The sequence below is a fragment of the Plectropomus leopardus genome, chromosome 7 (assembly GCF_008729295.1).
Source record: "Plectropomus leopardus isolate mb chromosome 7, YSFRI_Pleo_2.0, whole genome shotgun sequence".
Lineage (NCBI taxonomy): Eukaryota > Metazoa > Chordata > Actinopteri > Perciformes > Serranidae > Plectropomus > Plectropomus leopardus.
This window is the reverse complement of record NC_056469.1, coordinates 32,071,965-32,085,518: the sequence shown is the minus strand read 5'-3', so window position 1 is coordinate 32,085,518 and position 13,554 is coordinate 32,071,965. Positions and strand designations below refer to the sequence as shown.

Genomic DNA, 13,554 nt, shown 5'->3' with positions numbered 1-13,554 from the left:
TGACGCTGTAAATTTAGACAATTATTTGTGGTCTCTGAGAAACTGCTATTATCATTATTGTTGTTGTTGTTGTTGTTGTTGTTGTTGTTGTTGTTGTTGTTGTTGTTACTGTTACTGAATATACCAATTCAATCCCAATCTCTTCTTGGGCATCAAAACGTCTAGATCCGGCCCTGATACTGTCATTTATTATATACACATTATACATAACCGCTGAACACCGGTGTAAGCGGTCCTGTCTCCCCCCTCCCTCCTTCTGCTCCGTGTGTGTGTGACGGGGACAGGATGAGGGGACAGGATGAGAGGACATGCTGGACGCGGTTTGAGTTCAGGTGCAGTGAGTCTCCAGCTCGGTTATGCTGAAAGAATAAACTGATATCTGATGTTTGATTCCTTCCAACAACAAGCAGAACAACATGTAAATATGCAGAGATCACAACAGAGCCGTTACTTAGGGACTGTTCTGTAGCTGTGCTGCTTCCTGACAGTTTGGGGAATGTTCCTCTCTATAATTATACTATAACTCAAACAGAATATTATTTTCGGCATTATTTTATAAAAATGAAATTGATTTTGCTCTTAAATTTTTTTTTGTAATTTTCCAGCTTTTTCTCTGAAATGTTGTTTTTTTTATGAAAATGCACAAATTAAATTAATCTGTACTCTCCACATCTCAGCCTTTCATACCCTCAGGTAATGAAACACAAACAAAAAGAAATGATCAGTTATTGGTATCTTGGAAATTGGAAATTATCGATTCATTGGTATCAGTTGAAATAAACATTATCGTGCATCAGTGGTATTTTCCTCTGCTGCTGCGAGATCCCCAAACTAACCAGACCTTCATCAGCTCTTCCTTCAGTTCATCATGTGTCCACTAGATGGAACCATTTGACCAGCTTCAGCAGAAAGTTGACCAAGAGTCATTTTTTATGAATGAATATTACTGCAAAGGGACGACGGCAAGAAGACGGCGGTTCTCTGTCTTTACTGCGTTTGGAAAACACAGCTAGAAGAACTAAAGTAAAATAAAATCACACTCGTGAGAAACAACAAGCTCAGTCAGTGAAGTGATGAGATGCTGGTTCTCCCACCAGAATATTAAATGATGTAATGAAGCAGTTCATCATTCGTTAATCATTTGGTTTGTTTGTGTCAATGCAGAACGTTAAAGACGACGGTCAACACGTGTGGAGGCTGAAGCACTTCAACAAGCCGGCCTACTGTAACCTGTGTCTCAACATGCTGATTGGACTGGGGAAGCAGGGACTCTGCTGCTCATGTGAGTAATTCACTTACAGTTCAGGGTCCGATGAGCGCATCAGTTTGCAGAGACAGATATGTGTGCAGCTTACTAATTTTTAACTTGGAAAATCAGGCTTTCTGTGGCGGCTTAAAAAGTCCAAAAAAAAGACTTTGAACTCATTAATCTAAAAATAAGGTCTTGTTTTGTGTTAAAAAAAATGCTTTAAATCAATTTTTCAAAGTCTTAAACTGCTTGGAGATAGAAAGTAAGATTTTAATAACCTTCTTTTTTACTAACATTGCTTTGTAAAATCTCAAAATCTTAAAATAATTGGTGACATATTTTTTTGAAAAGTTATTTACCAGATACTTCTAGCGTCCGTGTCACACGGATCAGGATTGTGGAACCAACGCTCATGTTTTGTTTCGGTGTCCGCTGTCTGCCAGCTGTCACTGCACCCTGGAAGACATGCAGGGTTCCCATGGTCATGGAAAACTTAGAAAAGTCATGCGATTTCACAAACATTTTTCAGACCTGGAAAGTCATGGAATTCACAAAAATCACTTACAGTTTTGGAAACATCATAGACTTTTGTTAAGTGTAATGAAATTGTTATGTGATGTAACTTTAATATGCATCAAAGTGTGACATTTTGTTTACCACAAAGTATTTTTCTTCATTTTCTCCCCACATTCTGTCTCTCCCTGCACGTATGCCATCTAGCTTAAATTATGTTTGAATAGAGTTTGAATCACAAATGTTCAAAAAACCTTTTAGCAAGTAGGGCAAGAAAAAAAAAAGATTTTATAGAAGGTTCTTGAAAAGTCATGCAAAAAATGTTTCAATTTTGCCCATGAAAATGTGTGGGGACCTTGATGACAGTGAAGTGCAAGTTCATGAAAACTGCCCATTTAACCTAAATTTCAGGGCATCGCTAAAACCAGTACAAACCAACGCACACAAGGCTCTGTGTATTTTATGCAAAATGTTTTTCAAACTGCACAATGGGAATCAGGACAGTGGTGTCTTAAATGCAGCTTGAGACACAAAAATTGCCAAGAAAAATCAGCATACAAATATTACCCAGTTCTGTTATGGCCTCATCTTTGCCACAAGATAAAGATGACTGTCTTTTGCAATAAAATTTTTAAAATTGTTCCTTACCCTAAATTTTAATTTTAAGTGGCACAAAAAATCTTTAAAAAGTCTGAAATCTTACTTACCTTAAGCTGTAGGAACCTTGGAAAAAAGATATAATTTGCCTGAGATTAAGAGTTTCCAGTGTCACGTCATGATTTAACAGGTATTTTTCAACACTTTATGTTGGTTATTTGGATGTTCAGACTCCAGTGGTAAACAGACTGGACCGAGAGTTACGAGTCAATAGTTCTGACTATTACCAAAGTAGCGTGATTACGCATGCCTTTGTATGACGTGAAATACACTATACAAGACTGGATCATTAATCTGTTAACTTACATATTTGGTTTGTCTCTGTCCACGTCCGTGCTGTGCTAAAACCTTCTTGGATCCATTTTGTGTTGTCATTAAATTTATATATTCAAGGAAGAACATCAGAGGTGTATTAATTTTATTAATTATCAAAATATAGATTAATGAATAATGTTTTTATACGTCAATACTTCGGAACATCACCCTAAGAAAAAGACGTCCAAAATGGTCCAAAAACATTTATTCTGCCTTTTTTTTATTCTGAAAGTATGAAACTCGTTTCAGCCCTGATGGCCATTCTTTGGACATCCTTTTTTCTTCAGCGCACCGGCTCTACATTCTTCACAGAAGCTGTTTTTCACAAAATATTGGCAACAAACTCCTTCAGTAGAGCGTTCACAAACACATTACTCAAACCCCAGTGTATATCACTTATAACTGTATGAAAAGTCTGTTTTTTTATCTCTCCTCTATGTTCCATCCTAAATTGCATTTTTTTTCTCTTCCCCAGTCTGCAAGTACACAGTCCACGAGAGGTGCGTTGCTCGCGCTCCGCCGTCTTGCATCAAAACCTATGTCAAGTCCAAGAAAAACACAGAGGTGCGTCCAATTGGAGTGTTTACCAGGCGGCACGCTTGGATCAGCGATGCTCCACGGGGCTTACGATGAGGGCTTCTCTTCTTCTAATGGAATTAAAACAACTCAATCTGCTACTAAGCATTGCTAATTAGCAGGACAAGTCTGGTTTAAAGACACAGACAGCATCGTGTGTTTGGCTTCTCTGTCTCTTCCTTCTTACTTGTTTTCTTTCCGTCTTGCTTTCTTTAATTGTTTTGTCACTTGTGCTTTTGTATACGTCTTGTTTTTCTGCACCATGTTTCTTTTCTCACTTCTTTCCCTCCCTGTATGCTTTCTCCCCCTCTCTCCGCAGGTAATGCATCATTTCTGGGTGGAAGGTAACTGCCCCACCAAGTGTGACAAGTGTCACAAAACCGTTAAGTGTTACCAGGGCCTGACTGGGCTCCACTGTGTGTGGTGTCAAATCACGGTAAGCCGCCACCCGAGGAGAGGCAGCCAACCTCCTCATTATATTCCCACGGCTTCTTATTTTTTTAGGGTTTGATTTTAGCACCTCTGATACCTCGCAAGTCATCCCACCAATTTACACCCAGAAAACACTTGTTTGTGGCTGCAAGTTAATAGAAAATAAAACAGAGGCAGCGTCACGTGTTAATGCAGACAAATCCCGAGCATATACCTGAAAACGTACACTTTGACATGTGCTGTTACCGTCACGAGTTGGCTGTTAATAACCGGCTGCCACCTCCTCCAGCTCCATAACAAGTGTGCCTCCCACGTGAAGCCCGAGTGTGACTGCGGACCCCTGAAGGATCACATCCTGCCCCCCAACTCCATCTGCCCCGTCGTCCTGGTAAGACTCTCCTGTCCTGACTGGTCAGCAGCCTCGTGGCTGAGTGAAGCTGACCTTGTTTGACACTGTGATACCTGAGGATGCAATCATCAGCCTGTGTTCTCCCACTGAGCTCTCCAATGGCTTTAAAGTTTTATCCTTTTATTTTGTACAAGAGTTTAGAAGAAACCCTTCTGTTTCAGTTGAAAAAAAACACCTGAAAGTGATCAGAAAGTGTCTCTCAAACACCACTTATCCACTTGGTGTAATATTTCAAGTTGCCTGATGTTGTATTGACCAGGAAAAAAAAAGTTTTATTCTGGACTATGGTCAACAATCTTTACTGTCAATAGAGATGTTTTTGACCAAAATCAATATTAATATATTGCCAAGCCTTAATGCCTAATGCTAACTGCACAATATTATAGCATTGTCTGTGATGCTACGTCACAGATTTGTTGCAGAACAAACTCCTCATGTGAGTGTGCATCTGACTGAGGCCAAACTTTTATGGCTGAATCTCTCTGATGTTTCTTCTGACACTTGATAAGCCATCTTGAGGCACACACCGCTCTTTCACCAGTCAGCAGAGCACCAGCAGCGATGTTTGGCAGACCAGAAGTTATGTTAAAACAAACAAATACAAAAATCATGTAACAGTTGTTTTGTTTTTTGATCAAGGTCTGTTTTGTTTTCCAAATATATCATAAAGATACTAAAAACAAATACAGTTTGAACATAAAGCATCTGAAACAAACCTCCTGCTTCCAAACCACTGGATCAATAGCAACTTTTCAGCCAGGCAAAAAAAGGAGGAAAAAAAGAGAAAAAAAGTTAAACAAAAATAACAACAATATTGATTTACCAACATTTACCACAGAACAAGCAAATACACTTGACCAACCCTTCACACTAACAGAATTCCACAATGCACTAACACTTTGGCCGAACAACAAATCACCTGGATCCGCTTTGGGAGGACTTTAGCCCCCACTTTCATCAAATTAACAAGTGAAATTTAACTCAAATCCAAATTTCCCCCACAGATATGAACATAGCAGCATTCACTCCTTTACTTAAACCCAATAAAGACCCCACCTCCCCATCGCCTACTATCACTCATCAATACAGACAAAAAATTAGCAAAGCCCTGGCACTACGAATCAAAACAGTCACTCCATCCATCATCCACCCAGACTAAACTGGCTTTATGAAAGGTATTTCAAACGAAAACCTGTGCAGACTGTTCAGTCTCATCCATAACGCATCTCACATGAACTCACCAACAGCCAAAGTCTCATTAGACGCTGAAAAAGCCTTCGATAAAGTAAATTTAAGAATTTTTGTTTGCAGTATTAAAAAAAATACAAACAAGATGCATTCATCACAAGGTCAGCCTTTATGCAGACGACATTCCACTTTATCGACAAAATCCATCCACATCATTAGCCGAAACCATCCGTCTCATAAACACCTTCTCTGAAATCTCTCAGTCTTTTTTCAGGTAACGATTAATCGATTAATTGATTAATCAATCTCTATTTTAACAATAATCGATTAAGGGAAGTGCTTACAATTTGCAATCCTAATCACAAACCATTGACTTAAAAAAAGACATACAAATAAAGAATGCCATAGATGTTACCACGTTTCTGATATTTTCTAAACGCTGATAACCAGTTCAGCATTTTAGGCAGCATCTGAGGTGTTTCTGATACTGGTATCTGTATCAAACAACTCTAATTTAATACAGCCTTTTCTGAACTTGGATGTTTCTTTTTCTAGAATTAGAAAACATTTGATTAGTTTTTTCTAATCAAACTTGTGGATGAATAGATTATTGGAAAATTAAAGCCCCATAACATAATGTGATTTATATTTTGCTGTATGATGGTCTAAATGTTGTTTCAATGCCTTCTTCATGCTGCCAAGAATAAAATGCAGTTAGAACTATACTTAGGTATTAATAGTTTATTAATTGGATAAATTTTATTAACCTAAAGAAAAAATACCAACGCCATGACCTTAGGCTCCTCAGTTGTAGCCATCAGTAACAACAAAATATACAATTGTCACACTCTACAAAAAGATTGAAAAATCAACAGTTAAGATGCATCTACACATATTGAGTCTTCATAATTATCTAAATGAAGTGAAAGCAGGAAACAACTTTTTCAAAGCATCATAACTTATTTTAAATTTGTCTTATAAGTTGTACAACTTACCTCTGACAACCTCATTGTTTGACCTTTGACCCCAGGAAAGACAGTCGACGCTGAGGAAAGACTCCCGATCCAGCCAGTCGAGCCGGGGGAAGATGCAGAGAGCCAACTCAGTCACAGTGGACGGCCAAGGACTGCAGGTGAGTCTTTGTTAAATGGCCCCATTCTTAATTTTTAAATGTTGTAAGTACAAGTTGTAAAATGAGTCTCAACTCAAAGGTGCTCTATGTAATTTTGGAGACAGACGGTTGATGAAAAAAGGAGGGAAAAGTCAGACTTTTTATTTCTTCTGTCAAAATGTCAAAACCAAAAAAATACAAGCCATGCTGTTTTTCCGAAAGTTAAAAGCCTTTAATAAATGGGCTGAAACCTATGCGTTTCATCTTAAAGTCTTCATCAGGGCATGTGAAAACTTAGTGTTTTGACTTATTGACACAAGAAATAACAAGACTAACGTCCTCCTCCTTTTTTTGGTCATTTTTTTACTTATATCCGACGGTCACCTGTTTTTTTTTAATCTAAACATGTGAAGTAGCACTCCTCAGCCAAACCTTTTTAAAGATGGCTGATTGTAGCGTCTCACTCTGCCGCTTTGGTTTGATGGTTCAGTGCAACTACCTCAGCACCAACCGACCCAAAGCGTCAGAGTTTGACAACCTGAGAATGAGACTCAAGAAACAGCTATAAACTTAAACCCTGAGTAACAAGGTGCTTCACAGGTGCACAAAAGGTACTGCAGAATACAGTGAGAATCACAAGGAGAGAACAAAAGCTGAGAAATAAAACAAAATATAAAAGGACCAGAGTAAAAATGATGAAAATGCAAAATAACTGTTGACAGGTGAGGTTTTTAAAGCTTTTAAAAATGTGGCAGCTGTTTTGGTTTTTAGGAAAAGGTTGAAAGGTTGATTGTCAGATTGGACATATCTTCCCTCACTCAACCTGAAAATGTTTTGGAAAGAGGTTGCACTTAAAACTTTTAGTTTAGCACAATACATTTACATGGAAGTTATGAGCACACTAGAGATTAAATAAATGTGTCACATGAGGGCATTAAATTCTGTGACATATTAACATAAAATTACAGGTTGCTGGATGACTGTTTTCCGTTTATTTATTATTATTTTAAACAAATTATACATTTTAGTGAACTCAAAACTGAAGAAATGTTGACTTAACATAAAAATTGTATGCCAAGCCCACAAAGGATGAGTTTTTGTATCAGATGAACATCAAATTTTTATGTCATTTCGACAATTTGGAACATTTATTTGGATTCCACAATAATTTTGGGGGGATAGATTGGGGTTTCCAGTGTGGGTTAAAAGATCTGCAACACAAAGTGGAGCCAGACCACTTAGTGATTTAAAAGAAACAGAATCCTAAACTGAAATCTTAAAGGAACAGAGTGTCAGTGTGATTCAGGACTGCAGAGATTCTGTATGTTTCTGCTGCGTCCTGCACAGATTATAGACAAACAGCATTAATTTGAAGACGCTGTCCATGCATCAGAGCTTTGCTGTGAAATGAACCTCTGTTGGTCTCGGGACATATGATGTGGCTCTGCAGGCCCTGCTGGTAATCAGTGTCATGCAGCAGAGCCCAGTCCGCCCCGCTCCTCTCTAATATCTGTCAGCCAGCACGCCGGCGATGGAAACCTGCCGCTGTCTGTGGCGACTGCTCGTCTCCGCGTGGCTGCGAGAGAAATGTGATGAATCATATCCCAGGCACATCCATCTATGCCTCTCGCCGGCTAACCAGCATAATAATCAAGATTATTATTTATAATTACAGGAAGTAATGGATCACTCTGGACTGGACAGGGAGCTCGTTAATTCACCCCTGGCCTGCTGGGATAGCAGACAGGGGGAGTTAAGCGCTTCATCTGTGTCAGGGAGAGCACGGGGCGACTTGTCTGCACGCAGGGGCGATTCAAACGGGGGGAGTCTCTGGATTAGAGCTTGTTTATGTGGCTCTTTGTGAGTTTGGCCTCCGGGCACCGCAGGCTCTGTCTGTCTGTCCACTGCAGTTTCGCTTCAGCGCTCTGAGAAAATCCTTCCCCACGTCACACGAGACAAACTGCCCTGCCAATTAGGAAGCGGTGACAAATAACTATTACGACTGAATTGTGAATCATGAGTTATCAGGTTGAGAGTATTGATTGGCTGAGAGACGGATGGGTTGTTTTACTGTACTGTAAATCCACGGCTGTCTGCTTGCTGAAATCTAACCTGCAACTAATATCATTTGCTACCAAAACATCTAAGAAAAACCTTGATATCTGCTACATTTGGAGCCAAAGTGTAATACTATTAAGGTAGTGTGATATATTCTGCTGACTAAATTCTACATTTTTTCTTATTATCTGCAAATTTTAGTTGGTTATTCTTTATTTAGTCCCATTGGGATACAGAATCTCTTATTCCAGAGAGGTTGTTAACTTATGAATCCCATTAAAGGCTAAAAAAAAAATCCACTACAAATTATTGTCTATGTAGCCAAAGTCTGATTTTATCAAAACACATCAATAAGTGCACTTAATTCGCATTAATCTGGCACTGAATAGTCAGTTCATGTCGAATAAACTTAAAAACACAGAATCAAAAGCAGTTTTTCAAGACGAATTCCTTTTTTTTGTGTCGAAGTGACAGAGGAGTGGACTTGAGTCAAATTTGCATCACAAAATTGATGACTCAAGATTAAATAAAACCAAAAAAGACTTGCAACTCGACTCGGACTTTAACACCAATGACTCATGACGTAATTCAGGCTTGAGCCTTTTGACTTGAAAAAACTTGATACCTTCCCTGAAGTGCAAAGATTTAAAAGTGTTAATTTAAAAAATGTGCTACGAATCAGTTAATTTGCCATCATTTTTTGAATGCACTTATGTTAATGTTACATGCAAATGTTATCTGAAAAAGCGTAGAAAATTTTCAACAAACTTCTTTTCACAAGTAATTGCAAATATTAAAAAAGCATTTGTGATTATTGTAAATAAAATATTGGCATTGCATTTGTGGAAGTTATGTTTTATGACTTTTTTAAGACTTAAAACTCAAAGTTTAGGACTCAACTTAGGACTTGCTTGACTTGTTTTGGGACTAGAGTGTTAAGACTCAGGACTTACTTGTGACTTGAAAATGTGATGATATGTGTCAGAGTGACTGAGCTTTAGAGTAAGAGAGTCAAGTTTTGACTGACACATTGCTGGTTTGGGTCTTTTCATGAGATCTTTTAAACACACTACTAGAGCTGATCAGAAAGAACATTTATGTGATTTATTTTTTTCCTTAGAAATAATTTTTTTGGAGACTTTATCACTGCTCTCCTTTATAATTAGATATTATAATTAACACAAGATTAAATTTGGACTGAGGCAAAAAGTCGGTGAGCGGCCGCACTTTGCCGCAGCCAGGTACCACTTGTGCACCTCTGCAGCGAAACAGGAAAACTGTGAAATGAATCCGATGACTGGCATCGCTTGGAAGTGCCGTCTATACTCGACAAAACGTCTGAGGGATATGGCTTGAAAGTGAATTCCTGTGAAGCATCCTGCAGTCTCCAAACACCAACGGTTTGTTTTGACATCTCTCATTCAGATCACAACAATAGAGGGCACTCATCCTCTGCTAGTGTTTGTCAATCCGAAGAGCGGGGGGAAGCAGGGAGAGAGGTAAGTACACAATCTGTCTCAACATGCTACAAGAGGCCTCTGAAGCGGCGCTCCTCAGCCGCAGAGGGAAGGTGGCGGCGTGGCCTCTGGCTGCTGAGTGCTTTAGGCCTACTTAGTCAAAAAACCCCACAATAACATTAACCCAAAACACCGGCCGCCTTCACCGTCAACTTGTACCTCCCCACCTCCCGCCCTCCTGGCTGTCAACGTCCCTGGCTGGTCCCCCGTCTTTAACCCAGGGCTAATTGGGTTATTACTGAAACATATTCATTCACTCCTTATTATGCCGACCCTCATTTGTTTAAATTATGAGATCAAAATATGACTTCAGCCAGTTGATATAATGAAATTGAAATTAAAATGAATTAGTCTTTCTAATGGTTTCTCCTCAAGGGGACTTTGGGTATGTCCCACCCCGCTGCCCAGTCCACTGCCCTGTCAACGCTCTGATTGGACGCCGATCTGCAAAATCTGACACTAAAATCCATGTATTTTAAGGCCAAATTTGTGATATTTGAGTTGATGTTTGCAGTGTCTGTTTTTTTCTGTTCTCTGATCTCTCTGTATTTACACTCCTGTAGGATTTACAGGAAGTTCCAGTATCTCCTGAACCCGAGACAAGTGTACAACCTGGCCAAGAATGGACCCATGCCCGGGTACGTTTGTTTTAACAAGGCAAAACCACTTGAAGGAAACGGTCACATTTTTTGTCTTAAAGATCACGCGCACAATTATACATTAAAACAGTTTTTGCTTGCTGTAATCATGCTGCCTTCACGCGCTCCTCAGAAATATTCTGTTTTGTGTATTTACAAGTTGCAAGCACATGAACAGCCCTCCAAAGTTGTTGGCTGGGTGGAAAATTTGTGACGTTTGTTTGACATTTCAGGGCAGCAGAAATGGCGGAAAGCATATCGATATTTCGTTCTTAGTAGCTATCATTTACTTTAAGTAGTGGCACATTTTAGTATCTGCATTTATTAGCTGTAGCAAGCACAAACACACAAGACAGAGAAGAAATTAACTGAAAAACTAATATTTTACATGGTTGCAACTTTTTTTAAGTAGCAAGATGAAAAATAGTGTTTAGCAATAAAACAATCTTGAAATGTGAATATTTTGATGCAGAATAGGATCCTACTCCCATAAACGTCAATTATGACGTCAGTTGTTTTTCATATAAAACCAAACAGAGGGAAAGGCTGAGAAATCATACAGTATTTGCTAATCATCTTGTGTTTACAAACAGGCTTGTTGTTGCTCACATATAATAACCACCATCACATGCAAGAGAGGCCTTTAATATTAGAGCCTCACTCGCTTCCCTCACACAGCACCGACACAAATGAGGTGAGTTCACACATAACAAATCCTGGAGACGACAGCATCATGCTGTAGCCTCAGACGAGCCGCGGCTCCATATGCATAAGCCCGCACGTGAACGGCGAGCCGGTGACACAGATGACTGACGGGTAGAGAGGGTGAAACTCTCACCATCCCACATGTGATCGCGCATACAGACGAGGAGCTCTCTGCAGGCTGTAGGTGCAGGCGGCGGCGGGTTCCTTATGGTTCACACCTGTGATTAACAAAGCGAATGGATCATTTACATGCATAAGTCCACTTCACCACTTTGGTGCTACACAACATACAGGAATGCCTCGCCGCCGTGCCGCCACGTTGTTTGGCTTTGATTAGATCTGAAAACAGAATCTTTGTGGCTTATAAAAAATAAATACACAGCGGCACACACAGGGTGCAAACAAGGTTTTTTCCAACTGTCTGTCCGAGGAGCTGGCACAGCTCTCACACCACAGATTGTGCCAACGCAGCTCCAAGTTTTTGGGGCTGACCTTGTGTGCACTGTTTTGTCTCCCTTCTCTTGCCGTCCCTGCACGTGGCCTCAGACATCACCTGCATCCCTTCTGCCGTCTGGACCCAGAGCTGCTCCTCAGAGCTGACAACGTTCCAGCCGACCTTGATCCGCTGTAACCTTGTTCATATTTACAGGGTTCGTACGGTCATGACAAACCTGTCATGGAGAAATTTGCAGGCCAGGAAAAGTTTTGGATAACTAAATGTACTATGGAAGTTTTGGAAAATTGAAAATTCAACAATCATTTCTGTTTTTACAGTTTCTGTATATGATAAATGGATGTTTTTGGTGGTTTTCTGAAGAATTTATTCTTTCTTTGCATTTTTAGAGAAAAAAAAGCCAAAATATTTTCTTTAAAAATCACCAAAATATTAGGCTATTAAAGAACCGGCTGAGACACCGGCGAATGAGTGCAGAGCGGACACCGGCAGAGAATAAGAGCAGAGCCGACATCATTGGAGCGGACACTGGCTGGGACACCAGAGAAGAATGATTGCAGAGCGGACACCGGCGGGGACACTGGTGGAAAATGAGAGCACAGTGGACACCGGCGGAGCGGACACTGGTGGAGACACCATCGGAGAATGAGATCAAGGGGACACCAGCAGAGACACTGACGGAAAATGAGAGCAGAGCGGACACCGGCGGGACACCGGTGGGACACCGGCGGGACACCAACAAAGCGGTCACCGGTGGAGACACCCTTCGGATAATGAGAGCAATGGAACACCGGCGGAGACGCAGGCGTCTGCTCTCATTCTCTTTAAAAAACAGGATTTTTTTTTCTTTAAAAGTCACCAAAGTATGAGGCACACAATTTTCCAGAAGTTTTGACAGAAAAAGAGGCCATTGTTTTTCTTCGAAATCACCCAAAAATTTTAAAGGAGAAAAAAAATCCCCCAATTATTTATTTAAAAATCTCTATTTTTTAAAGGAAAAAAACAGCAGTAAAATCAGTATAAATCACAGCCATTTAAAGTTGTATGCCTCTTCCCTATGCCAAAATAAAAACATAAATCCCTGTTCAGAGCTCAAATAAATATTTGATACGCCTTTCCCCTTTTGCACCAGCCCCACTCCTCTCATAAAAAAAATGAACCGTCCCTAAATTATTATATTTTATTTAAATATTCAGTTATAATCCTGTTCTGAAATCAATGTTTTTAATATAGATATATATATATATAAAGCTATTATGTAGGAATGAAAGATAATGGACAAGAAGTATCGATTGTCTTTTTAGAGAATGTATGTTCTTTAAACTTTGCCCTAAAGTCATGAAAAAGTCCTAGAAATAAGTCCTGGAAGTGTATTGGTAAAAATGTGTATGAACCCTGTATTTAGTCGCCTGCGCACCGCCGCACACATTAGAGAGGTGAACGGTCACCGTCGGACACTGCAGGCCAGAGCAGCCGCGCGCACTGCTGTCAATTAGCTGCCTCGCTAATACAATCACAGCAAATTAAGTGTTTGTTTCTTGGTATTTAAATATCCCCAAAGTTGCCTTTCATGTTCGCGGCCGTCTGTTTTGCGTCTAATGTGGTTTGTGGTCCCAGTTGGAGAGTAATTGAGCGAATCATTTACCCGCCATACGAGGCTGGGAGGCTGGCTCATCCAGTTAGGGCTTTGTTATTGTGAAGGAACGGAAGAAGTTGGACTGAACATTGCCTG

The 13,554-nt window shown here is 39.9% G+C and overlaps 1 protein-coding gene across 3 annotated transcripts in view; it reads left to right on the top strand.

Moving 5' to 3' along the window:
* Positions 1-13,554, top strand: part of dgkb (diacylglycerol kinase, beta) — a 73,976-nt gene that overhangs the window by 18,909 nt on the left and 41,513 nt on the right. For all 3 annotated transcript variants that reach the window (XM_042489801.1, XM_042489800.1, XM_042489799.1), the window contains 7 exons: positions 1,165-1,282; positions 3,210-3,298; positions 3,630-3,746; positions 4,032-4,130; positions 6,370-6,471; positions 9,934-10,007; positions 10,589-10,663. In XM_042489801.1, coding sequence (XP_042345735.1) covers positions 1,165-1,282; positions 3,210-3,298; positions 3,630-3,746; positions 4,032-4,130; positions 6,370-6,471; positions 9,934-10,007; positions 10,589-10,663 — 674 coding nt within the window. The remainder of the gene's footprint in view (positions 1-1,164; positions 1,283-3,209; positions 3,299-3,629; positions 3,747-4,031; positions 4,131-6,369; positions 6,472-9,933; positions 10,008-10,588; positions 10,664-13,554) is intronic.